Below are 26,844 nucleotides of genomic sequence, written 5' to 3'. Positions count from 1 at the left end.
CACAAGGCTCCTGCTATGTGCAATATAGCGCATATTTATTCATTTAGAAGATTTGTGTTCTGCTTTCTGCCTAAAGCCCTCAAAGCAGCTGACAACGCCTGTGTAAAACACAACAGATGCACCAGGGCCACAAACACCAAAACACTACCACCAAAATAACCAGGAACACTTACTTCTCACATGCGGGGGGTCAAGGAAGCGACAGTCTGACTGGAGAATGTCCTGATGTTGTGTTAGCCTGCCTCCCTTCCTCTTTCCTTCCCTTCCCAGAGGGCAGATTGTCTCTGTGGCGATTGTGGAGAGGACAGTCCAAGTCTTCAAATATCTTGCCTTCTGTATGGATTTGTCTCATAGTACAGAGTGCAGTTTTGCCATTTGTAGTCAACCTGCTTTCTGCTCTTGCCGCATCCAGCTGCATGGCTTTCGCCCCTGAGTCTGCATGCCTCCCCAGGAGTGTCCCTATTGTGGGCTACAAAATGGTCAAAAGATATGGATTTGCATCTGTGCTCCTGACCTGAGGCTTTGTTCTCTAGCTACTTCCTCCCCTGAAGAACTGGAACTTGATGCTGCAATAGATCTGCATGTTACACCTTCTGCAGGGGGCCCAACTTGAATAAAATATTGGGGCGGGGCGGGTAAGCCCTGCGTGCAATTGATCACATGGCATGGCACAGATACCCCATTTGAATGGGAATTCCCCTCAACTTGAGGGGGGTCCCCCTCAAATATTTTATGAGGGGGGGGGGAAAGGGACCTCAGCCCCTAGGAGCCCTAAACGGCCTTGGCCCGGTATACTGGAAGGAGCTTCTCCACCTCCATTGCTCAGCCTGGACACTGAGGTCCAGCTCCGAGGGTCTTTTGGCGGGTCCCTCACTGTGAGAAGTGAAGCTACAGGGGACCAGTCAGAGGGCCTTCTTGGTAGTGGCGCCCTCCCTGTGGAATGCCCTTCCATCAGATGTCAAGGAGATTAGTAACTATACAGCCTTTAGAAGACATTTGAAGGCAGCCCTGTATCAGGAAGTTTTTAATGTTTGACGTCTTACTATGTTTTTATATGTTCTGTAAGCTGCCCAGAGTGGCTGGGGAAACCCAGCCAGATGGGCGAGGTATATGTTGTTGTTGTTGTTGTTGTTGTTGTTGTTGATTTGGCTTCCATGCCTGTCTGGCTTGGCTAGTGTAACCTATTGGTTTTTCCTGTGTTGATGCTTTAATGTAGGTTGGGCTAACATAGTAGCCTTTTAACAGAGTTCAGGTTGAAGGGATTTAAAGAAGAGTTTGGCAGGTCAGTGTATAAACAATTGCTTGCTGCGCGAACCATGTGTCTGCTTAATAGAGACTCACTCCTTCAGACCCAGCCACCCAGTTTCTGTGCTAACCAAGTCTCCGTTTTGCCCTTAGGATAAATTCATTCATTCCTGCAATTTTCATTCCATGTTGCTTCATTTTTGACTCGTGTGGATTTCAAAATACCAGGAGCAGAAAGAATCAGGAAAAGCCAGGGTATGGGGCTCTGAGCTATTAAAAACGGCAAAGTCTTTCACAGCACCTCTTTTGACTGGAATACATGATCACAAAGGTGTCCACTTTGGTGTCACAACTTTCCCCCACCCCAAAATCACCTGCACATTTTCATTTCCTCTCTCCATATAATGCAATGCTAGAGAGTTAAAAAATAAATTAAGGAAAGATGGACATGTCAGGAAGCCATATTATTCTGCTGTGCTGAATGCAGCATTGAGAATATGCAGATGTGTGCCTGAACTGCTGACTGCATCAGTTAGAACCCGAAGTGTATAATCTGAATCCCAGCAAAGAAACTTTGTATTTTCAACCCTCTCCTCTTCAGCATTCAGGTGCCTGTGTCAAATTAGACCTGGCACTTAAACCAAGCACTACAAACAAGCCCTGTGCTGCAAGATGTTTCTGAAACCCGAAGAAAAGTTGTTCTTATTTCCCCCCATCTCTGTTCTTTATTTCACAGGCAAGAAGAAAAATCCAGGGCTGAAAATTCCTAAAGAAGCATTTGAACAACCACAGACGAGCTCTACGTATGTCTTGAAATCTCAGCATGATTGCTTTGGGTTGGGTTGGGGTGTGTGTGGAAGCAGGGGTTCATAAATGTAAACTTGGTGTACTAGCCAGCTATTATTTCTGGTCATCACCAATCCCCTCCCTGAGCCTCCAGGAATGCAGACTCGACATGGAAGTGAGGCAGGGTCCTCTCCCATTTGTGCAGAGTACACACAGCAAGAAACAGCGGGAGTCTTTCTGCCACTTGGAATGTTCTTCTGTTTCTTAACCTGCTTGAAAACTGCAGTGGACGTGAGACCTCCAGGGTAGGGATGTGCGTGATCCAGGAGGTTCTGCTTGCTAGAAGGCTAGGCAAGTGGATTTGTGGACGCCTGGCTTGAAGCAAAATGGGATTTTTCATAGAGCTGGTGTTCTGAGTGGCGCGGGAGTGACGAAACAATGGAACAGTCCGCAATTGTGCAAGCTAGTGAAAAGAAACTCTGGGTCTGCATTCTAATATTCCAAAGCAAACTTGGAGAAGAGGAGAGAAAGGGAAACCACACTTTAAATTATTTTTCCATTATTGAATATTTAGAAATATAATAATAATAATAATAATAATAATAATAATAATAATAATAATAATATTTTATTTATATCCCGCCCTCCCCAGCCGAAGCCGGGCTCAGAGAGAAAGAAAGTTAATGGCCCAATATTAAGTTGTCTTGCAAAAGTGTGCAGTTAGCTTTACATACCTGCGTAAGTTAACATGATAATATAGTGCAGGGCTTGTTTCAGATGGATTTTGGAAAGAAGATTGGTGATGTGAATGCTCCCTAACAAAGACCACAATGCAGAGAAACAACTCTTGCATGCCTAATGGCTTCTTGACGTAAAACATTTTCTGTTGGCAAGCTCAGGGGTGTGTTAGAAGCAGTCCAACATAGTACTTAGGGGACTGTGTTTCAATGAGAAGGTGAAAACCATAGGGTTGTATCCTGTGCCACACACAAGCAGAGTTCTGTCCACACCACAGAACATCCCCTTCCTTTTCTCTCCACATGTCTGAAAATCTGCTCTGGAAAACCTGACTATATTATACGAAGCAGGTGCCAGGCCAATGTCATTTTACGTGGTCTTAAAACATTGGCAAGTCCGTATAGGTTCTTCACAGACAGGTTTGTGAGACTGGTGGGAGAGCTTTGCTTTCTTTTTCCCTTACGTATAAAAAGAAGGGAGACCAGGTTTCATCAAAGGTATTTTCCTTTATAACCCCATTTGTAACCATTCTAAGCCCAGTTAGTTGCCCTGAACTGGCTATATCCCAAATATTATTGAACCACATCTCTGGAGGAAATTAAAAAAAAAATTAAAAAATTGTCCAGTAGCACCTTAGAGACCAACTAAGTTAGTTCTGGGTATAAGCTTTCGTGTGCATGCACACTTCTTCAGATAGAGGTAGTTCCACCTAGGATTTCCAGTGATACTCTATCACTAGATGTGCAGCTACCAGTAGAAAAAGAATTAAATCTTTATGCCAGATTGTAGGGTCAGGATCTCTGGGTTTGGTGAAAGCAAGGCTAAGGCTGGGTTTGTCAAGAGATTCTCAGATTATTATTTTTTTTATATACCATACCTTACAAGCTCTTGGCTGCAAGATTATTGAGTTGTCAAATTACCCATCACAGACCTTGCACCTTATGTAAACGGAGTAAACTCTGGGAACAGTGGATAGCTGGCTGCTGTGCCAACTGAGAAAATAATCAGGAAGAAAAAGAGAGAGAGAGAGAGAAGGAGGGAAGGAAGGAAGGAAGGAAGGAAGGAAGGAAGGAAGGAAGGAAGGAAGGAAAGTTTTTCTATATCCGCCTGGCCCCTCAGTCATAATTTCTCAGTCTGTCCTTCACCCAGAAAGTGTGCTCACCTTTATCCTAACCAGATTTCCTTGGAAGTCGGTTCCATTGCTTCCAGATAAAATACATAAACCTGTTTAGTCTTGGCAGCCTCATGATGCGTATCTTGGATCCTTGAAATTTGGTGACTTGCTTGTTACCCGAGGGCCCCCTGACAGTTCTTTAGGTAGCACAACAGACTCTCAACTTTTCTCATTGTACCAAGGTAAGATATGGGTTATGTCAAGGAGGCTTTCCTCTCTAATCTGCTCTGTCTGGCACTGGGCAGTGCCCTGTTATTTTCTCTTTCATGTACTGTGTTTGCTGCATGCCTCTATCTCAAAAAGGGGGTCTGTTTTAGCTTATGGTGCCTCTCTGAACACAATCTTCAAGGCTGAGCATTTGCTGCCCCCCTCCTCTCTTCCCACAATCTCTCCACAACTCGAAACAGTGAAATGAAGCTTGATCTCCACCAGGAACCTGAGACTGCCCTTGCAGTCAATGAAAGGACTTGTTAAGACAGAAGATTCTCTTAGGAGGGCTTTTAATTACCTTATGGAGGGCAATTTTCCATCTCCCACCCCTGATCTTTCTTTGATCTTTCAAGGGGCCATGCCTGTTCCATCCACAGGTACAGACATGGATCTGTAGCATTAGAAAGTCAAATGCCAGGACACCTCAAAGGGTGATGTTAAAATATGCCCATAAGAGAGGACTGCCTAGGATAGAGAAAGTGATGTGGAGAGATTTTCAGAGAGATTTCACGCAGAGCCAGAAATGGAGATTCTGTAGACTTGCTGGAATGGAATGAGATTTCCAGAGCTCAACTTTTAGGATTGGAAAAGGATTACAGCTGGCACTGTCAACAGATGAAATCATCTTCCTGTCCTTCAGTCGAAGTAGTGGGATTATAGTACCAAAGGTACTTTTTTTTTAGGCTCGGGCTTAGCAATATCAAAAAGTGCGGCTGCTCCTATAAGCAGCCATCAAATAGTCTACTTACTCTGTCCTCCCCTTTTAATATCTAGTTGAACTCGCCTTGTGTGGTGATGCCACAAAGTTCTACATCCCCCACCCATTGCTCCACAGGCTAGAGAACAAGCTTCCACATGTTGACCATAATGCCTAGCTTTACCGTTAAACCACAGAGCCTAGGGCTTGCCGATCAGAAGGTCGGCGGTTCGAATCCCCACGACGTGGCGAGCTCCCGTTGCTCGGTCCCTGCTCCTGCCCACCTAGCAGTTCGAAAGCACGTCAAAGTGCAAGTAGATAAATAGGTACCGCTCCGGCGGGAAGGTAAACGGCATTTCCGTGCACTGCTCTGGTTCGCCAGAAGCGGCTTAGTCATGCTGGCCACATGACCTGGAAGCTGTACGCCAGCTCCCTTGGCCAATAAAGCGAGATGAGCGCCGCAACCCCAGAGTCGGCCACGACCGGACCTAATGGTCAGGGGTCCCTTTACCTTTATAGAAGGAAGTATAGCTTAATTTAGCAGTTTACATCCACACGCTGCTGTTCATTATTAGAAGGAAGGACTGCTTTCCTATTATGTGATTAAAGGCTTCGGTAATTAAGTGGTATATAATGAATAAACAAAAGATTTGCAATCTATATCAAAGCAAGAGCGTTTGAGGCATACTTTTTTCAAAAAGAAAACTTTTAATAAAGATTGTCACAACGGTCACATTCAATGACCCACTTATTTTTGGCTGTAGATAGTCTGAGGGAGCGTTATAGGGCACACTTTTTTATATATAAAAAAGAGGTGCCGTGCAAGCTGGCATATATGTTAAACCCATGGGGTACACTGGTTGTGGTTTTACTTGGGCAATTTAGCTGAGCGCCTCCTTACGTATTGGATTAGGAGTCATTTGCAAAACAGGAGCATGACTGACCCTTTATGTTCCATCAGAAAGAAGGGATTTATGGCAAAGCTCAGCATTGCTCACTTTGGTCTTAGCTATTTCTGGTGCAGATTAATACAAGATAAATACAGTCTTTTTTTACAGGCTGCCTATAAATAGAAGAGTATTTCTTATTTATGGAAAAGATGTTGGCTTTTGCTGGGGGTTACCTGACTTCATTAGTTTCTTACTGCACCGTGTAATTTTTGCAGCCCTGTTTTTTCTTAGTAGAGAAACCCCAAACCAGTGATTTCTAAGGTGGAGCGGGCGCTAAAAATAGATATTGCAGCGGGGTGAGAGAAAAAGAGTGGCAAATTCAAAAATGGGGGCTGGAATTTGGAGATGAAATATTTTGAGTCCGCCACAGGCCCATTTCAGATCAGCTTTAGGATCATTCAGGGTCTGGTTCAACCCAATATGTGTTTGTATTGCTACTGGGGGTGGTCCTTGCCTGCCACCATTTTGAGCTAGAAAGGGGAATGCGTTTCAGAAAAAGTCTGTAGGCAAGAAGGAGGGCCTTGTCACTTGGAAGGGAGAGACCGAGCTTTCTCTTTGGAAAGCTGTTTTAAAAAGCCGCTCATGAGGGTCTTGACAGCTTGTGAAAATTGTCCACTTCTCCCTTTGTAGATAGTAGTTGCAATTGTCCCCCCCCCCAATTTTTTAAAATTGATTTCCCAAAAATTCAAAACAAACAAACAGACAAACAAACATACATACATCCTGTTTAAATCTTGGTAACATTATTAAGTGACTTCCTCAAATCCCCTTGGTTGAATTTCATTATATATCATTTTAACAGTTTTCCAAAATTGATTTTCTCAAAAAATTAACTTAATCACTTAAAATCTTTCATTCTTTCTAATTTAACTTTAAACATCTTAAATCTTATCCTTACATATTTAAATCCTAAGCCTAACTATTATTTGCAAGCTTTTCCAATTAAGTTATCTTAACATATTTAGCTAAATAGTCTTTAAATTTCATCCAGTCTTGCTGGTACTCCTCCTCCTTCTGGTCGCGGACTCTTCCAGTCAGGTTGACCAGCTCCGAAAAATCTATCCTCTTCATCTGCCAATCTTCCACTGTTGGTACTTTCTGTGTTTTCCAATTCTTCGCTAACAAAATTCTTGCTGCAGTTGTGGCATACAAAAATAATTTAACATCTTTCTTGGGCAATTCCAAACCTGTTATTCCCAGAAGTGTAGCTGCAATTGTTATCTCAAAGGAGTGACCATATTTCTTACCAGGAAGTTGGATTAAAAATGGGAAAGACCCCTCCTTCCGAGTGACCCTTGGTTAATTCTGATGTTGCGTATACATGACATGTATTCACATTTGGTTCCTGACGCATGGTCTAAAGAAAGCGCACAGCGCACCAGCCTCGCTGAAGCTAAACTGGCCTTGGATAGCCCCATGCCTGGATGGAAGACTTCCTGGGAACCCTGCCTGGGTCACCTTGATTTCCTTGAGGGGTGAAAGGATGGAATAAAAATGAAGTGCTTGTATGTGTTTATATGAGCCCTGAAATACCTCCTTCCTAATCTGTTTTCTGGGCCTTCTTTTTTTCCTATTTTGCAGGCCACCTAGAGATTTGGACTCCAAAGCCTGCATCTCCATTGGCGACAAGGTACGGTGACGATCAAATACCACTTCTAAAGAGTTCTGTGCATCCAGCTGGGAAGGAAGTGAATTTAAAAGGAGTGGCTTATCAGTAACCTGCTAATCCCATTCCTTGGCACAGAAGTCAGTGAGCTTCTTGTCCCTCTTTCCTTGGTTCACCTGTTCACTTTATTACAAATTTCACCTACCAAAACAAGTTAAAGGTTTTGACTTTTCACCTCTTTGCTGATGTTGTCTTTGTATTTGGATGCTCTTGGAGTAAAGCTGTGTATTTTCTCCCACATTGCTTGGGGTATCAAGGAGGCAGCTCTGTTTTACTCAGGAGCAATGGTAAGACCTATGTGGGACCCTTCTAGGGAGTGTCTGGCTGGTATATGCAGGCCCTCATTTGATGACACTATGCACAACCACTTGGTGGTTGACACCAAGTTGTTGCAGTGGTTTGTGCAATCACACGACTGTACTTTGAAAAGCAGCTTCACTTACAGCATGGGTAGGCAAACTAAGGCCCGGGGGCCGGATCCGGCCCAATCGCCTTCTAAATCCTGCCCTTGGACGGTCCGGGAATCAGCATGTTTTTACATGATTAGACTGTGTCCTTTTATTTAAAATGCATCTCTGAGTTATTTGTGGGGCATAGGAATTCGTTCATTCCCCCCCCCCCAATAAAATCTGGCCCCCCACAAGGTCTGAGGGACAGTGGACCGGCCCTCTGCTGAAAAGGTTTGCTGACCCCTGACTTACTCTATTGCTCCCTTGCCTTCAAGACAGACACGAGTCGAACACTGCATTCTCCATACAAATGTGTATTGCAGCATCCCGTGGTCCACAAATTCAGTTGACGGCTGACTTAAGCTTTTCATGAGAGCATCTGTTTATGAATAAGAATATCGTGTAAGTCCAACAGTTACTGCTTGGCATCCACCTAAGTTTGGAAAATGGGATGCAAATGATAACCAAATTGTGTTAACGCGAAACTGTGTCAGGCAACCATCTGCCTTTGCTCCGGAGAGGCTTGGCTTGGTGACGCTCGCTATGCTAATAGCTGAGACCCACTGGGGCAATCGTAAGTGTGTTTTGGAACAGGCAATATTCACTTCCATAGAACTGCGGTTCTGTTAAGTGAAGTCCAAGACTGGATGTGCCGTTGTCATAGGAATCCCTCCTATGACTGCAGTAGATGCAAGCTAAATGGTCAAGTCTTGCATATTTTTAATAGTTTAAGATCTAAGACACATGTGAGATGTCTGCAAAATCAAACGGAAGCCAGCTGTTCGACCACCAGTACAGAGAAACCCAAACTGACTCACGAAAAGTCTGTTCCATGTGGGATTTAATGGCTGGTGAACTACAGCTCTGATTCAAACCAGCTTTCATTTTTTTTTTTTTAAATATATGTTTCAAGTCCTCAGGCTTTGGTGGGTGGGATATTGAAATGCATTTTTGTACCATTTAAAATATATGGGTATCATTTGATTACATTATTTTAACTTGGGTGTACTGAAGTTACAGGGAACCAGGCAGAGGGCCTTCTCAGCAGTGGCTCCCTCCCTGTGGAACGCCCTCCCATAAGATGTTCACGGAGATGAAGAACTACACAACTTTTTAGAAGACATCTGAAGGCAGCCCTATATCAGGATTTTTTTTAATGTTTGATATTTTATTAGGTTTATCTATGTGCTGTAGAGGGATGCGGGTGGCGCTGTGGGTTAAACCACAGAGCCTAGGACTTGCTGATCAGAAGGTCAGCGGTTCGAATCCCCACAACGGGGTGAGCTCCCGTTGCTTGGTCCTGCCAACCTAGCAGTTCGAAAGCACATCAAAGTGCAAGTAGATAAATAGGTAGTGCTCCGGCGGGAAGGTAAACGCTGTTTCCGTGCGCTGCTCTGGTTTCACCAGAAGCGGCTTAGTCATGCTGGCCACATGACCCGGAAGCTGTACGCTGGCTCCCTCAGCCTATAGAGCGAGATGAGCGTGCAACCTCAGAGTCGTCCACGACTGGACCTAATAGTCAGGGGTACCTTTACCTTTACCTTTTCCTTTACCTTTCTGTCCCTTAAGCTGCCCAGAGGGGCTGGGGAAATCCAGCCAGTTGGGTGGGGTATAAATAATAAAATTATTATCATTATTATTAGAAACAAAAACGAAGAATTCAAAGATCTGACTATGGGAATAGTTAAGAAAAAGACCTGTATACAAATCCCCTGTAAAAAAAAAGAGAGCAGATTGCCTCATTCTCTGGTGACTCCTACTGCTCCGTTAAGGAATAACCCAAATTAATAGGCCTGGTTGCGTTTCCCAAACCCCGCCCCCCTCCAGCTTTTTATGTAACATCTCTACAGAGGCACCTGCTTACTGATATTAATAGCAACAGTTGCTCAGCGCCAAATGCTTATTGCTAAGCTCTGGCTAGCATTAGCAGCTACCTCCAAACACTTGCTCTCGCTGCTGTTAAGCAAGAAAGCTACAAGGCGTTGTTCTCAAGGCCGTAATTTTCAAGTAGACCCAGTATTCAACTTTTACGGCAGGGGGACCGCTAGTAAAACGAGCGTCGAGGTGTGCCAGCAGGTCCACTGCACCTATTTAGAGGAATTATGTGAGTTTGTCAGCAGAACATCAGGTGTTTGTGCCGCTGGTCAGTGCTGTTTGGGTATAAAGGCAAAAGGAGGAATTCCATATGTTCTGAAATGTCCCATGTCTGCACGCCACATGCTTGCTGCAGATGTAGCGATGAGAAAAAGCTTAATCCGTTGGGCTGTCGCATTTTTGTCCAGTTTGTGTGTGTTCCTATAGTTGGTCATTTAAGAGGAAGAAGATGCTGCACTAAATGGACCTTTGATCTGATCCAACAGAATTATATATATACTAGTAGTGCTTTTTTCAGGGGTTACGCATACCCCTAAACATTTTGTGAATCTTTGTACTTTTGTCCATTTACTGTATTTATTTTTTCCAATTTGAACTATAAAATGGTGATTTTCTTGAGTCAAAATGAGAGTACCCCTACACATTTTTTTAGAAAATACACTGTCTCTCTCTGTGTGTGTATGTATGTGTGTGTATGTGTGTGTGTATATATATATATATATATATATAATTTTTTAATTTAGTTTTCAAAAGTTTGCATACTTTACCATCAACAATACCTCTAATTTACCCATTGACTTCCCATCCCCCTCTCCATAGCATTCTATGTTTATCCTTGAATATTTTAACCGATAACACTCCATATACACCTCCTGAGTTATTAGTCTTAATGTGTGTTTAATATATTAAATGGTTTGGAAATTAAACAATCAGTCAGTCAGTGTTTCTCCCATCCTCTCTAATTTGGAATTCTCCACATCCCTTTTCAGGTACTGTATTGCTTGAAGGCCAGTTCTTACCAAATCTGTGACATTTTTCTTGGTTAGAAGAGGGAAAATGCAGCAGGATTGATGTAAAGGCTGATACAGATGGGCACTAGCACTGTCTGAGCCTTTTCTGTTCAGTCTCACACCTAAGCTGCAGAGTGCTAATTTATTGGCAATGTTGTATATTCATTAGCATTTTATAGGCCTGCCTTTCAGAGACCTAGGCACCCCCCCCCCGCTACTTTTGGTGTTTTGAGATGGGAGGGAGTGAGAGAGCCATCTGGAGCACAATGACCCAGTATTGCATCAAAGAGATGTCTGATGTAGAATGCCTTTGTTCCAAGAAAAGCAGGTTCCCTTCTGTCCCTGGAAGGTTCGTTCCAAAAGGTTCGTAGAGGAAGCAGATTTTGATCTATAAGTTGTACATGCATTTGCTGTTGCAAATCTCCCCTTCATCCCAGCTCAGTCTTTTAAAGAGAGCTGGAATTTGGTCCACCGCTTTTGTCAGCAGTTAAAGGCACAGAAGAATAAAGCTGTTTCTCCCTCTCAGGGCTCAACATGTGAAAACCCGTAGTAGTTTATCTACAATTAGAAAACAAGGGAGGAGTGTGTAAAATTCAGGTATAGGCCCAATGGCCAAGCCAGACATCTGAACTGGAAGGAATGGGGACAGGTCGTCATCCTTGCAGATGAGGGGATCAAACGCCCTGTGCCAACTACTTAACTTTTTGTCGTCTAGCCCAGGAAATAAAAATGTGGGTATAGAAAGCAATGTGCGCCCAATGTGTCTAACCTTTGTCTTGTGTTGACATGTGCAAAAGTCACAGCAGGTGTACACATTCCCCCCTACCCCAGTGAACATCATTGCAAGAGAGGGATGACGTAAATTTGCTTGGAAGGAGGGGGGGGGGAATCACTTCGAACCCTTTGAGTAAATGTTTTTTTTTTTAAGAAAAGTGTTTTATAGTGATGGAATCTAGAAATAGGCATTGAACTTGCTGTTTCGTGGTACAAGTGTACACGGCCAAAGCCATGGGTAGGCAAACTCAGGCCCGGGGGCTGAATCCGGCCCAATTTGCCTTCTAAATCCGGCCTGTGGACCATCCTGGAATCAGCGTGTGTTTACATGGGTAGAATGTGCCCTTTTATTTAAAATGCATCTCTGGGTTATTTGTGGGGCCTGCCTGGTGTTTTTACATGAATGGAATGTGTCCTTTTATTTAAAATGCATCTCTGGGTTATTTGTGGGGCTTGCCTGGTGTTTTTACATGAGTAGAATGTGTGCTTTTATTTAAAATGCATCTCTGGGTTATTTGTGAGGTGTAGGAATTCCTTCACCCCCCCCCCATACATATAGTCTGGCTCCCCACAAGGTCTGAGGGACAGTGGACCAGCTCCCTGCTGAAAAAGTTTGCTGACCCCTGGTCAAAGCAACACACCATTTAAAGAAACGATTACCCATATCTGTAAAAGAGAGCTGCTTGCCCCCATCTTCAGAACTCAAATGGCATAATGAAATCCATCCAAGTGCTTTTGAAGAAGCAAGGATATGTTGGTGCTCCAGATCAGCCTTGCAGGGGGAAAAAACCTTCCCATGGTAGCCATAGGCAGCCAGGAATTGCATGCAGGTGAGTGTGCAGGTTGGCACAGGAGGGTCAGACCTCTTCTCTTCCTCCTCGACTAGTCTAGTTGGTTTCTCTGCTGTCTGCAAAAGAAGGGAAGTGCATCCGAAGCTCTGTCTCTTCTACTCCCACCTGTTGAGTAGAAGGTCATGCTGCCTTATACTGAAGCCTCATCCAGATTTTTCTGCCACATTTCTAGGCCCAGGTCTGCACTTTGAGGCTCTGTGTCCAGGTAGGGATTTTATTTTTTTGTAGTTCCGGAGCTTTGCCTGCGAAAACCTGGGTTTTACCGCTGAATCGGAGCAATAGGGTTTCCAGCAGATTGATGCTTGCTCTGATTCAGCTGTAAAACACGGGTTTCCCCAGGGAGAGCACTTGGATGAAGGATGGAGGAAACAAAAAGCACCCAAAGAGCTTTAAAGCATTGATCCATGCCTGGAAAGCGCGGTGCAAAAGGAAGTCTGAATGAGCCCTCAGTCAGACCGGTGGTCCACCTAGCTCAGTATTTTCTGCACTGGCTGGCAGTAGCTCTCCAGGGTTCCAAGCAAGACTCTCTTCCCAGCCGTGCCCTGAGATGGCAGGGACTGAACCTGGGACTTTCTGCGTGTGGAGAAGGGAACTTCCTCCCTCCGTGGCCAGCACAGAATTCCAGCCTAATAGACTCTTAGGTAAAGGGACCCCTGACCATTAGGTCCAGTCGTGGCCGACTCTGGGGTTGCGACGCTCATCTTGCTTTATTGGCCAAGGGAGCCGGCGTACAGCTTCCGGGTCATGTGGCCAGCATGACTAAGCCGCTTCTGGCGAACCAGAGCAGTGCACAGAAACACCGTTTACCTTCCCACCGGAGCAGTACCTATTTATCTACTTGCACTTTGACGTGCTTTCGAGCTGCTAGGTTGGCAGGAGCAGGGACCGAGCAACGGGAGCTCACCCCGTCACAGGGATTCAAACCGCCGACCTTCTGATTGGCAACTCCTAGGCTCTGTGGTTTAACCCACAGCGCCACCCGCGTCCCAATAGACTCTTAGTGGGCTAGTAATTATTGTGGGCTTGTTTACAAGCCTGATCTGTATGCACAGATTTGGAAATTCAGAGCTAGGTCATCCATTGAGTAAAAAGCTTCTGGGAAATTATATATAAGGAGGTGAAAAAGATGTTGTAATATAATTTTTTTTAAAAAACCAGAAGCATTTTTACTTGGTATTTTAAGTGATGATATTAACAGACAGGACAAAAAAATGTTTTTATATGCAACAGCAGCAGCAAGAGTACTGTTGGCACAGAAATGGAAACAAGAAGAATTACCGACAAAAGAAGAATGGCAGACGAAATTAATGGACTATGCAGAATTAGATAAGATGACAGGAAGGATTCGAAACCTGCGGGAACAGAGATTCACAGAAGACTGGAATAAATATGCGAACTGTTTGAAAAGCAACTGTAATCAACAGATTATGCTAGTAGGACTGCAAGAAGTTTTGTAAGGAGGAATATATGAAATATTGTAAGGAAGGCTATGATGAGAGAGTCAATAGATAAGATAATTAAAAGCAATAGAGAAATTAAGAAATGTAAATTAAGTGAAAAAAATGGAAAATATTCAGATGTGGTTGATGGATGTCCAAAAAACTATAAGATGTGACCTATGTTGAATGACTGTTGAAAATGATATATTAAAAAACTATCTATATATATATATATATATATATATATATATATATATATATATATATATAATCATGTTGGCCACATGACCCGGAAGCTCCCTCGGCCAATAAAGCGAGATGAGTGCCGCAACCCCAGAGTCGGCCATGACTGGACCTGATGGTCAGGGGTCCCTTTACCTTTACTATATAGTCATCCATTGAGTAGCCACCAGTTTGGGCACATTAGAGATGGAGCTACCCAGTCCGATGAGTGGGGTACAGATGAAAGCATTATTATTATTGGATAACTATACTTCTTGGCTCCTGGTGACGTTCTCTTGGCTTTATCTCTCCACAGAACTTTGAAGTCAAAGCTGATGACCTGGAGCCGATATCAGAACTGGGCCGCGGTGCATATGGCGTGGTAGAGATGATGCGGCACATGCCCAGTGGGCAAATTATGGCCGTGAAGGTAGACTCCGTGGTTATTCCTTCTTTGAACGCATTAACTGTCCAAATTAACTCCTTATCTTCCCAGCAGCTATTGACCTTTTTCAACACTTGTGTGTGTGTATATATGTGTCTCTGTGTGTGTTTCTCTCTCACACACATACACACAACATACACGCACACGCACAAATGCTTTGATAATTGATTTTTATTGATTTTTAATGGTAAAAGCAATATTTATTGAAGTGCTGACCTGGTGGGAGGACTCGAGCCAAACTCTGGGGATTCAAGTAGAGCAAGCTTGAACCCTCATCATTCATTAAATCTAAAGAAGTCCCAAAGATCAGCCTGTTTTATTGTTCTGGATTCCTTCCAATGAACCGGAGGATTGTCTTTAATTAAGCAGGACATCATTAATATGGAGTAAAGGGGTGAGACTTGCCTTATGAATCCCATCAGCGGAAGCCAAGCATAAGGGCTTGTTCAATGGGGCTTTCTTCTTGCCACCTTCCCCATTCTCTGCCCCCCACCCAAAAATTGGCTCTTGGTTGGGAGAACGCCAAGAACAGCAGGAGGGGGGAAATCGTTCTAACTGGCAAGCTGAATTGCTGGCGCAGATGGAACATTCAGCATAGCATGATGTTGAATTCCATCCTAAGACATTTGTATCCTAGCTGCCATCTATTGGGTCAAACCACAAAATTGCCTTGCATTCCGCTAGTTATATTTTTATATTTAAGAATTAAACTTTGCATTCTTGCTTTGGATTTGGAGGAGATTTCAGGGTTGAAATACGTGGTCATGTTTCCCACCCAATTATCACCTGTTCGTGCTCCAGATCAGCCTTACAGGCTCCTTGGAAGCATTTGGCTGGCTCCCAGGGGTGCCAACTTGAATAAAATATGGGGCGGGGGGGGGAGGCAAGTAAGCCTGCCCTGCATAACCGATCACACACACCATTTGAATGGCAATGACCACAAACTTGGGGTGGGGGGCAGCCCCCTCAAATATTTTAATGGGGGGGGCAAAGCCCCCACAGCCCCTAGGAGTTGGCTCCTATGTTGGCTCGTGTTAGAGTTGGGGTGTTTGACTTGGTGAATCATTGGTCTGATTCCAGGCCTCTTGACTCTTGTAACTTGATTGTTTCGCCTTTTCCCTAAAATGTATTGAGTCTCTCCAAGGCAATTGCTTTCAAAATGTGGGAGCAGTACTTTTCAATGTTGAGGGTTATTTGCATCTGCTCTCAGCTTGTCTTGTGTGAACTGAACTAGGGATGTAAGAGTTGGTGTGCATATGAATCCATTTTGTTAGTATACATCTTTTGAGTGTGTTTGGATCATCACATCTTGACTTAAGCTGACGTACGAAGAGACCACTTGCACAGTCGTAACACTTAACTAAGCTGATACATGGCCATCAGAACTGGGCCTTTGACATCTTGTCAGTAGGACAGGTTTTCTTAATCTTTGCAATCTCCCTTTAGGCATGAATGCCGCTCAGATAGCAATCTATTAATGTATGCTTACTCCTGTTCCCTAACACAGTGGTTTGGTTATTATCTTTATTATCAGCCAATATTGTCTTTGGGCTGGGTCCAGATGGACATAGCACAACCCTGTGCATGTCTATTTAGAAGCAAGTCCCAATGAGTTCATGGAGACTTTCCCCCCGATAAGTGTGCATTGGATTGCAGCTGAACAGTTGGACTTGGTTGTCTTGTCTTTGTCCCATTTATTTCAATGGAAACTGACAAAGGTGGGCTCCAACCTTTTCTGTCCATAATAGAGCCCAAAGAACTGGTTGAAGATGTAAATTGCCTTATTCTCGGTTAGGATGTTGTAAAACAGTAGAGCCCAACGTACTTCCATGTTAGATAGTCCTCACTGGAGCAAAATATAACCTGTAAGTATATGAGCTTTGTGGATGGCAACTATTTCAAGTACTTGCAAGCATGTATTTCATAGAGGGCCATGTTTAATTATGTATTGCTAAAATGTTTTGTTTATAATGATTTTTCGAATTGGGTTTCCATTTTAATGAGAGACTTTAATTTTGAAATCTTCAAATCGGAAAGAGGTGGGAGGAATCATTTTATTCAAAAATGTTTCACATTCCCAGTGGATTAAAACGGTTGGGGGAAAGTTTTACTTCTGCTTATACTGGCATCTCCCACTGAAGCTGATGATCCTACAAACTGGAAATGATTGTTGACGTTCTCATTTCCTTTCTGAAAGCTGTAATATATATATATATATCATGGGCCTTTGGGGACAAGGGCAGGTACTGGCACCAGTGTCAAATATGGTTATGAAAGTCCTTTGAAGAGGGTAGTAACCATGGTTAGCTCACTGTTAATCCAAGGAATGAGCAGTCATAATCTACATTTTCCCCATCTGGTCCATGGTGCCAAGCTGTTTACCCAGCACATGGTACTACTGCCTGCCAGGGATTTTGACACATGAACCACTGCAAAAAATAACTTCATCTTGGTTAGTGCTAACTACAGTTCAGTCCGTTAAACCATTTTTTTAGGATCCCAGTTGTACAGTAAAACCATAGTTTAGCTTGTTGAGCTAAGTTCGGCTGTTGTAGAGGGCATGAGTAAGGAGACACCAGCAAGGCATGCCTGTTGTCTTGCAAGCAAAGAGGCTGGAGACGCGTGGAAGTTACCTTTAACCATGGTTTACTTAGCACAGAGGCAACAGATTACCATGGTTAATGCAAACAATGCCCTGGAAATCCACTACAGTTTGCAACCAGTCTTCCATTATGGTTAAAATATTCAAAATACTGGTTAAACTTTATGTCCGTGTAGGGTCAAGTTGATCTGATCTGAAGCTTCACAGGAGCTTTGGTGTAAACCCTTTCAGGTAACCAGGGGCCTCCTGTGTACATTAATATTGGTGGACATGTTTAGGCATGTAGGGGTGTGTGTGTATCTATACCTATATCTGTATATGTATGTGTGTTACACCCACCCACCCACCTGTTCTTGACATGAAGCTGAATGCATCAGAGGTGCTGCATACACAGAGAGCCACCAGATTGGGGCAGGTGAAGGATGTATTGCTAAACCAGAGCCTCTTTCAGTAGCTTCCCTCCACCAAATGTTCTGCCATCATAGCTTTGTTAATGATGGAAAAACAGAGAAGAGAGAGAGAGAGGACATAAAGCACTTCTGTAGTAACAATAATCCTTTGCCCTTCTATAGCACCTCACATCCGAGGATCTCACAGTGCTTCCCAGACATAAATTACGCCTGTGAGGTAGGTAAGCATTATTATCCCCATTTCACAGAGGCACAAAAGAGGCTTAAAGAAAAAAAAAAGCAACGTGCAAGCATGGCCTCTAATTTGGGGTGCCTGTTATGAGACACTTGCAACCTAAGCCTATGTATGTCTGCTCAGAAGTAAGTCTCCCTAGTTTCAATTGGAATTACTCCCAGGTAAGTGTGCAAAGGGCCGCATTGCCACTAAAGCATTACTTTGCCATTAGGAACCAGAGTTCCTCGGGAGTCAGGGTTTCCCAAGACAACATCTCTGCTGGCTTTGAGCTTCTGTGGCTGGTCCCGCGATCCATTTTTAGGTTGTGAGATTTACCTAGGTATTGAGGCTTCCTTGCTTTTAACTGTTAGGCCACAACCGTTTGCCTTTTTGTTGTTGCTTAAAGTATGGGGCGTTGCGGAGGTGAAGCTGCCTTAGGAAAACGGAGGCGGCGCTGTTGACGTTTGCTTGGCGAAATGACCCAAGCAAAGTCACTCTTTTTTTGTACTTGGTCAGTGAGTTCTTGGAAGAAATTCACACGGCTCAGGGGAGGAGGAGAGTGAAAGCTGAAAACGAGTCTTTCTTTCAGCGAATCCGAGCGACAGTGAACAGCCAAGAGCAGAAGAGACTGCTGATGGACCTGGATATCTCCATGAGGACAGTAGACTGCCACTTCACCGTAACTTTCTACGGTGCGCTGTTTCGTGAGGTACGGCTTCGTAGGTCTCATCTTGTATCCTTCATTTGGGCTGCAGCCTTCACAGTACAGGACATAGGAAATAGCCGCCTTTTTAAAAAAACAACCAGATCATAGTATGCACTGCTTATTCTAACTTACAGTGGCTGTCCAGGGTCTCAGTCGGGCTCCATCCCCTGCTTCCTGATTCAAGGGATTGAACCTTGAACCTTCTACATGCCAAGCACCTTCTATACCACTTGTGCATATCCCCTCTGAATATGGATCGTTCTTTTAGTATATGTGCAAGATCTTAGTTGAGCAATACTGGGTGGTAATGTTAGTTAGCTCACAAGTTAGCTAGACCATAGGAAAGCAGAGCAAGGTATCTGCAGAGGGCTAACAGAAATATCTACCTTCTCAGCCACTCCAGAGAAGAAGAAGAAGAGTTTGGATTTGATATCCCGCTTTATCACTACCCGAAGGAGTCTCAAAGCGGCTAACATTCTCCTTTCCCTTCCTCCCCCACAACAAACAGTCTGTGAGGTGAGTGGGGCTGAGAGACTTCAAAGAAGTGTGACTGGCCCAAGGTCACCCAGCAGCTGCATGTGGAGGAGCGGAGACGCAAACCCGGTTCCCCAGATTACGAGTCTACCGCTCTTAACCACTACACCACACTGGCTCCTGTACTGAATAGTACAGGAAGTGTGTACTGGGAACCAGTATGGTGTAGCAGTTAGAGTGTTGGACTAGGACAGTGGTGGCCAAACTTGGCCCTCCAGCTGTTTTTGGACTACAGTTCCCATCATCCCTGACCACTGGTCCTGTTAGCTAGGGATGATGGGAGTTGTAGTTCAAAAACAGCTGGAAGGCCAAGTTTGGCCACCACTGAACTAGGACCTGGGAGACCAGGGTTCAAATCACCACTCAGCCATGAAACTCACCGGGTGACCTTGAGCCAGTCACAATCTCTTAACCAAACCTACCTCATAGGATTGTTGTGAACATAAAATGGAGAGGGAAAGATATGTCACCTTGGAGTAAAGTTGGAATATGAGTGTAATAATAGTGATAATTTTTGGTTCTCTCTTAAAACTTCCATTTGGTGCACGCAGTCAGTTAAATGGTTAAAGAGCGGTTGATTAAAAAAGGTTGGCTCCCCTGCCCTTTTCCTTCTGTGTTAACTTTATTGATGAAATAGGGATTCCAACCTGTCGTGACAGTTTGTAACTTCCTTTTCTCCTTTCTCCAGTGCCAGGTCCCTTCTTCCTCTCCCAACACCTCGTGTTTCCCAGTACTTCCTAAAAAAGCCAAACAAAATTCCACACAACAGGAAAGCGACGTTTAGTGCCAGAATTCCAGATTATTTTTTTTAAAAAATGGTGTTTTGCTTGGCATGAAAACGATCACTGCAGAAATTGAAATCCTGCTTCTGTTTCCTCATTGCACCAATTGGAATTTGTTTTGGAGGACGGAATTCACATGGGCCAAATAATCCTTCAAATAGCCCTTCTTGGCTACCGCTGCACTTAGCAAACTTGTTCCCTTTCTCAAGGAAGTTAGCCTTGAGGCCCCGATGTTTCTGTGGTCAGAGGGGAGCCAGCTTTGTGCTGCGATGCTGCAGCTTCAGAAAATAAAATATCTATGCAGCTTAATTTTACATCATTAGTGAAATGGCTGAGGTAACTTGTGGCCGAGACTGGTATTCAGACAAGGGGATGGGAGGGTGCAATGCCCCACACTCTGCTCATGGTCTTCCCAAATCCTGCACTGCCATGAGATGTTGGTACATGTATTTATTCAGGTTGTATGTCATGCTACACAGTGTGATGGGAGAGATATTCGTTCATACGTGTGCTCCAGAATGTACCGGGAACCAAACTCAAAAGCGCTGGTGCTGACCTTTAAAGCCCTAAACAGCTTCAGCTCTGTATACATGAAGGAGTGTCTCCACACCAATCGTTCAGCCCGGACACTAAGATCTAGCTCTGAGGGCCTTCTGACAGTTTTGTGAGAAGTGAGGCTATAGGGAACCAGGCAGAGGGCCTTCTTTGTAGTTGTGCCCACCCTGTGGAGTGCCCTCCTGTCAGATGTCAAGGAAATAAACAACTATCAGAACACATCTGACAGCAGCCCTGTATAGGAAAGCTTTTAATGCTTGATGTTTTACTGTGCTTAATGTTTTAATTTGTTGGAAGCCGCCCAAAGTGACTGGGGCAACCTAGTCAGAAGGGCGGCATATAAAATACTACTACTACTACTACTACTACTACTACTACTAATAATAATAATAATAATTTTATTACTACAGGGATATCTCGGGTTACATACGCTTCAGATTACATACGCTTACAGGTTACAGACTCTGCTAACCCAGAAATATTACCTCAGGTTAAGAACTTTGCTTCAGGATGAGAACAGAAATCATGCAGCGGCGGCACAGCAGCAGTGGGAGGCCCCATTAGCTAAAGTGGTGCTTCAGGTTAAGAACAGTTTCAGGTTAAGAACAGACCTCCAGAACAAATTAAGTTCTTAACCCGAGGTACCACTGTATTATTATTATTATTATTAGAATAGGGAGGCATTGAAGGCAATGCACATACACTTGGTTGGAAGCAGGTATGTGTGTGTGCTTGTTTGCAGTTGGCACTCCAGAGTAGAGAATTATTGACACCATTCTTCTCCCTCTGCCTTTCCCCAGGGAGATGTTTGGATTTGCATGGAATTGATGGACACTTCACTGGACAAGTTCTACAAGCAAGTCATTGACAAAGGCTTGACGATTCCTGAGGACATCTTAGGAAAAATAGCCGTCTCAGTGAGTGCTTCTGGTTTGTTTTTTTTTTTTTGCTTTAATCCTCTTCCAAAGGGGATTCAGCTCCCTTTCCATCTTTGCAGCCCACATCTGCCAGTCAGCTGTTAAATGTACAAAAGTTGCAAAGGGAAAATGGAGAACAAATAGCATCTGGCTTCCCTTTTAGGGCTTATCCTTGGTATTTATGAGCCACATCTTCCTAAAAGTAGCCTGGAAAGCCCTTCATGAGAGAAGAGCCAGAATTTGTTTTGCAAAGCGGGGTTAGGGAGCCCTGTGGGGAAACATTAAGCGAGAGGTGAGCTGAGGGCCAAATGACATGCAATGAAAATACCTGTTTGTTCTTTGACTTTAGTTTCAAAGACTGAAAGTTACCTGATGAGGGACTGGTGGCTTGATCGCAGATTGCTATTGGAGAGGGGATGCTTAATTGTTTTTCCAAGCCATTTTTCTGCTACAGGGACCTTTCCCCCTCCAACTCCTTTCTTACCTGTGGAGGAAAACAATATTTTTCCTCTGCAGGTGAGGAACAATCCCAGGGCTCCTTTCTTTTTGTGTACTTTTACCCTTAGAAGATGCGTTTTGGAGACGCCTTATACTGGGTGTATAACCTGGAATTCCAAGGAATTTAGAACTCTGCTGGAATTCAGCCATCAAAACTTCCTAAAGAGTGATGCCCAAAGCTTGAACACACTGTGATCCCTCGAAGGTTGTTACATCAGTGTTTTATTTTGAGCACACTGCAAAGAGGGGGGTTGGAAGAGCAATGAATAGTATGAATCATGTTTTATCACCCTGGTGCCAGACTGCAGGCTCAGCACTCTCCTGCCTGTTAATTGCCCAAACGCCCAACCTAGACTGTCTCCAGCCTGGTTAAGTGTTGAAAGAAGAGCTAACCTGTGGCCTGGGAGGAATGAGCGAAGCAGAATACTTCTGCTTCAGCCAGCTTCAGCTCGTTCTTATCTGTCTGTCCCTGTTCTTTTCTTCTTCTTCCAGATTGTGAAAGCGTTAGAGCACCTACACAGTAAGCTGTCTGTAATTCACCGAGGTAAGTGCGACCAGAGTTGGACGCCATAACAATTCTTGGTTCTGGAAAATGGATTGAAGAGCACTGTGCAAAGTGCAAAATGGCATTTCCATCAGTTTAGGTCAGTTTGAAGCTGCATCAGCGAACAAGACTTCTTCTCCCTGATGGCCGAGGGTACTTAGTACCCATACTCTTTCCAGGCACAACTCAGGATGCTGATTTTGACCTGGCCAGTATTGCTTCAATACTGGAACTCTAATTTTGGCTTTGCCAAATGCTGTTTTGGTACTTTTCCTACATCAGCATCCCCACCTGCATCTGAGATAATGGAATTGGCCTACCTGTACATTGCGGTTGTAAGGATTACTGTGGTATAATGGATTGGACCCAAAGTGATGCAAAATGGAGAACCGCTAGTGCAGTGGAATTTCCCCCCTATCCCTTCCAGTCTCCTGTGTCTCACAAACAGCCTCACTTGGAGAGTCAGGGCCTGCGCTGGGCAGTGATGGCTGGAGTGGAGGGGCTTCAGTGATGGGGATATTATCTAAACTCGGGCAAAAGGACTATCTGCTTCTGCAACTTGGGGTCCAAATAATATATGTGCCTTGATCACTTAAGAAAAGCACACAAATATTTACATATCATCGTCATATAAGGCAAAGGTAACGGTAAAGGACCTAGTTAAGTCCAGTCGAATTCAACTATGGGGTGCGGCGCTCATCTCCCCTTTCAGGCCGAGGGAGCTGGCACTTGTCCACAGACAGCTTTCCGGGTCATGTGGCCAGCATGGCTAAACCACTTCTGGTACAATGGGACACTGTGACAGAAGCCAGAGTGCACAGAAATGCCGTTTATCTTCCCGTTGCAGCTCTACTTATTTATCTACTCGCGCTGGTATGCTTTCAAACTGCTAGGTTGGCAGGAGCTGGGACAAAGCAACAGGGATGGAGGTGGCACTGTGGTTTAAACCACCGAGCCCCTTGGGCTTGCCAATTTTACGGTCAGCAGTTCTAATCTGTGTGACGGGCTGAGCTCCTATTGTAATATAACTTGCCCACTCGGAATCCTCCCTCATTAAGTGTAATAGGAAGATGCTTGGAGGCAAACCCAGCATCTTCTGCTTCAGTGTAAGAGATAAATCACTTCTTTAATGGCAATTCAGAGTAGAGATAATTTCATTGAAATTGTTTTGCTGTGAGTCCTTATTAATCCACATTTAACAAAACAGGAATCAGCACTGGAAATACACAATGGCTACTGTCACATATAACTCTCAACCAGTAGTCTTCTACCTTTTCAGCCCCAGGACTCACCTTTATCTCAAACATAGGTTTGCGGACCCTTTTCTCAACTTTTTCTTTTAACCGTATATTTGTTAGTTTGGAGTGACGTTTGCTTGGAGGAAGGAAACCTCCAGTTTAGATGACAGACAAACCAAACTCTGACTTGTCTCATCAGCGGTCAGGAACTGTTGGAACTTTCGAGCTCAGTCACATTAAACCATAGTTTGTTTTAAACAATGGTTGGATGAAATGTGTGAAGCAGGCCAAACCATGGCTTAATGAAGCTCACTTGTATAACCAACCAGAGGTTCGATAAACAATGATCCCTGTTTAATACAAAATGGCATGCCAAGATTAGGGGAGACTCGCTCACAAAGTCCTTCTGGCTGCCTGGTAGAAGGAGAAAAATGGGGAAAGCACCTGCAAATAGGGTTTTTGCTCGGGCTCATAGTTCTGCACATAGTTCTAAAACATGGCTTAGCATTAAGCATAAATGTGACCACTAGCTCTCTACGTCTTCTTCCCTGCCATAGAATAAACCAGGGTTTCTGTAAGTCTTGGACAATCTGGCTGGTATAACTGTTGCTGAATGTTGGTGCTAACCATGGTTGAAAGAAAGACAGCAGTCGTGCTCCAGGGAGAAGAAGAAGCATGGGTTCTTAATGCTGGCTCCCAGACTCTTTAACGATGGTTAACAGCGAGCCAGAATGGAACCTGCATCTCTGTTTGGCCCCTGTGACTTCTGCTCAAACTTGTACCCCTCTTTTTGAACTTTTACTGCATAGGAGTCCAGGCCTACAGCCTGGGAAAAGACATCATTTTCTTATCTCCTGTGGTTCTCAAGATGACAAGTGAAATGTATGCTGGTGCTCTCTGGTGGTTCTTGTTTGTCCTCTTCCATTTCTGCTGTAACACTACTGCAAGCAACCTGATTCCTGTGCATTCCACCTTGCAGATGTCAAGCCCTCAAACGTACTGATCAACACACTGGGACAGGTGAAAATGTGTGACTTTGGAATCAGCGGTTACCTCGTTGACTCTGTGGCCAAGACGATGGATGCTGGCTGCAAGCCTTACATGGCAGTAAGTTCAGGTTACCAGGTGTTTTTCAATGAATCTGGGGACACTTTTCAACTTCAGTGGATTTTGTTTGGGGACTGATGTGTAAATCCGGGGGCCTGTCCCTGGGAAACAGGGACATCTGGCAACCTTACAGTAAGTGCAAAATACGGGAAAAGTTCACTGTACTTCCTGACTCTTTTTACATGTATGGGGGCAGGTTTTTGTTTCTGTTCATTTTCAGTATTTCTACTTTGCAGAAGGGCTTCCACTTGTGCAATGGGATCTGCCCCCCACTCCACAAATTGCTGAAATTGGTCAGGGGAAAGAATCCCCAGACCTGCCCGTACTGGAAGGAGAGGGGGGATCATTCTGTCTGGCAAGCCAAACTGCTTTCACTGACAGTACTCTCGGGAGAGTGTATGTTAAATTCCAAGTTGGGGAAGGCTACTCTTAACAAAAATCAGATTAAGGCAGAAAGACGTTCCCTGTGAAATCTCTTCAAAGCCTTACACACTGCATACACCTTCATTCATTTGCATGCATACAGGAAGTTGAGAGAGTCTTCTTCCTCCATCAGCTGAGGGATTTACAACTTGGGCAACTAAATATAATACTATTTGTGTTCTGTCTCTTCCTCCCCCCACCCCAGCCTGAAAGAATCAACCCAGAACTAAACCAAAAGGGATACAGCGTCAAATCCGATATTTGGAGTCTGGGAATCACTATGGTAAGAGTTTACACAGGAAGGCCTGATGGACTGTGTCTACTGAAGAGAGTTTTGTCCATTTGGCCTTGTTCCACACGTAAAATATTTTGCAATCTGCGGCTGATTGCGATTAATAAAATGCCTGAATATAGCTCAGGCCTTTAGCCTTCAATACATTGAAGACATGGTGAGCTCGAAATGTGTCCATGTTTAAATGCGGAACATTCTGTGAGAGGAAAGATTAACAATTTCACTGTTTTAAGTTCGCCACTGTACTTAGCAGAGCCTACTGCGGTCACGGGGGTTACGTGAGAGCAGGAGAAATATCTTGATTTTTTTTTTGGGTGGGGAATGCAGTTTGACTGCTTCTGCCTCTTTACATGGGCGTCTGTCATGGATGCTTTAGCTGAAATTCCTGCATTGCATGAGATTGGACTAGGCAACCTACCTTTGAGTCTCTTCCAACTGTACAACTCTATGATTCTAGTATTTTATTGAGGCTGGAAAGAGCTTTGAGTAACTCTGTGAGGGTTGTGTTAATACTGGATTATTACTGGCGGTTGGAGTTTATAGGAAGTCCGGAACAATAGTCGTCAACCTTTTTTCAGAAACAAGACCCATGACTCTTAGTCTAAATGTGTGCATGTTAGTATTCCATTGTATGCCATATACAGTGGTACCTCGGGTTACATACGCTTCAGGTTACATACGCTTCAGGTTACAGACTCTGCTAACCCAGAAATAGTACCTCAGGTTAAGAACTTTGCTTCAGGATGAGAACAGAAATCGTGCTCCGGCGGTGCAGTGGCAGTGGGAGGCCCCATTAGCTAAAGTGGTACTTCAGGCTAAGAACAGTTTCAGGTTAAGTATGAACCTCCGGAACGAATTAAGTACTTAACCTGAGGTACCACTGTATTTGTCTGGCAGGTATTTGTGTGTGTGTGTGTGTGAGAGAGAGAGAGAGAGAGAGAGAGAGTGAGTGCGTGACAGAGATCACTATTACAGATAAGGCATATAGCAGGGGTTTTCAGCCTTTTTCTTTTTAAGAGAACCGTTTCCTTAGCCACAGTCTACTGGGGAGCACATGTTGCAGAAAACTGTGGGGAATATGAGCATCCTTCACCAACCCACCATGTGTTTTGGACTACAAATCCCATCATCCCTGACAATTGCCCATGCTGGCTGAGGCTGATGGGAGATGTTGTCTAGGCAAGAGAGATGGGGAGCGGGGGGAGATGGTTCTAGGGCATGCGTTCCTTTCAGGTGGGGTACAGGCCTATTGAGCCTTATCACCACCACATGTGATTTGAGAGTGTGCCACGGCACAAACACAGTGTCCCAAGCTGTCGCCGATCGCCAGGGGTGATCCGTAGTTGCAAGTAAGCAGACTTTTGAGGAAACTTGCCCACCATTACTTACCTTCTCACTAAGGAGCCCCAAATACACTTCTTGAAAACTTGGAGACTGCCCCCCAAAATGAATTTTGAGAGCCACTGGCATGAAGAAACGCTTCATTGGAGC

General features: G+C 44.2%; 1 protein-coding gene across 3 annotated transcripts in view; it reads left to right on the top strand.

Moving 5' to 3' along the window:
* MAP2K6 (mitogen-activated protein kinase kinase 6) overlaps positions 1 to 26,844 on the top strand; it is an 82,977-nt gene that overhangs the window by 36,628 nt on the left and 19,505 nt on the right. For all 3 annotated transcript variants that reach the window (XM_081180944.1, XM_081180945.1, XM_081180943.1), the window contains exons 2-9: positions 1,982 to 2,048; positions 7,382 to 7,430; positions 14,403 to 14,516; positions 18,347 to 18,466; positions 21,135 to 21,251; positions 22,242 to 22,293; positions 24,511 to 24,638; positions 25,267 to 25,344. In XM_081180944.1, the coding sequence (XP_081037070.1) occupies positions 1,982 to 2,048; positions 7,382 to 7,430; positions 14,403 to 14,516; positions 18,347 to 18,466; positions 21,135 to 21,251; positions 22,242 to 22,293; positions 24,511 to 24,638; positions 25,267 to 25,344 (725 nt within the window). The remainder of the gene's footprint in view (positions 1 to 1,981; positions 2,049 to 7,381; positions 7,431 to 14,402; positions 14,517 to 18,346; positions 18,467 to 21,134; positions 21,252 to 22,241; positions 22,294 to 24,510; positions 24,639 to 25,266; positions 25,345 to 26,844) is intronic.

This window comes from Podarcis bocagei (genome assembly GCF_964188305.1).
Source record: "Podarcis bocagei genome assembly, chromosome: 2".
Lineage (NCBI taxonomy): Eukaryota > Metazoa > Chordata > Lepidosauria > Squamata > Lacertidae > Podarcis > Podarcis bocagei.
The sequence above is the reverse complement of the archived record's forward strand: the minus strand, read 5'-3'. Positions and strand labels throughout refer to the sequence as shown.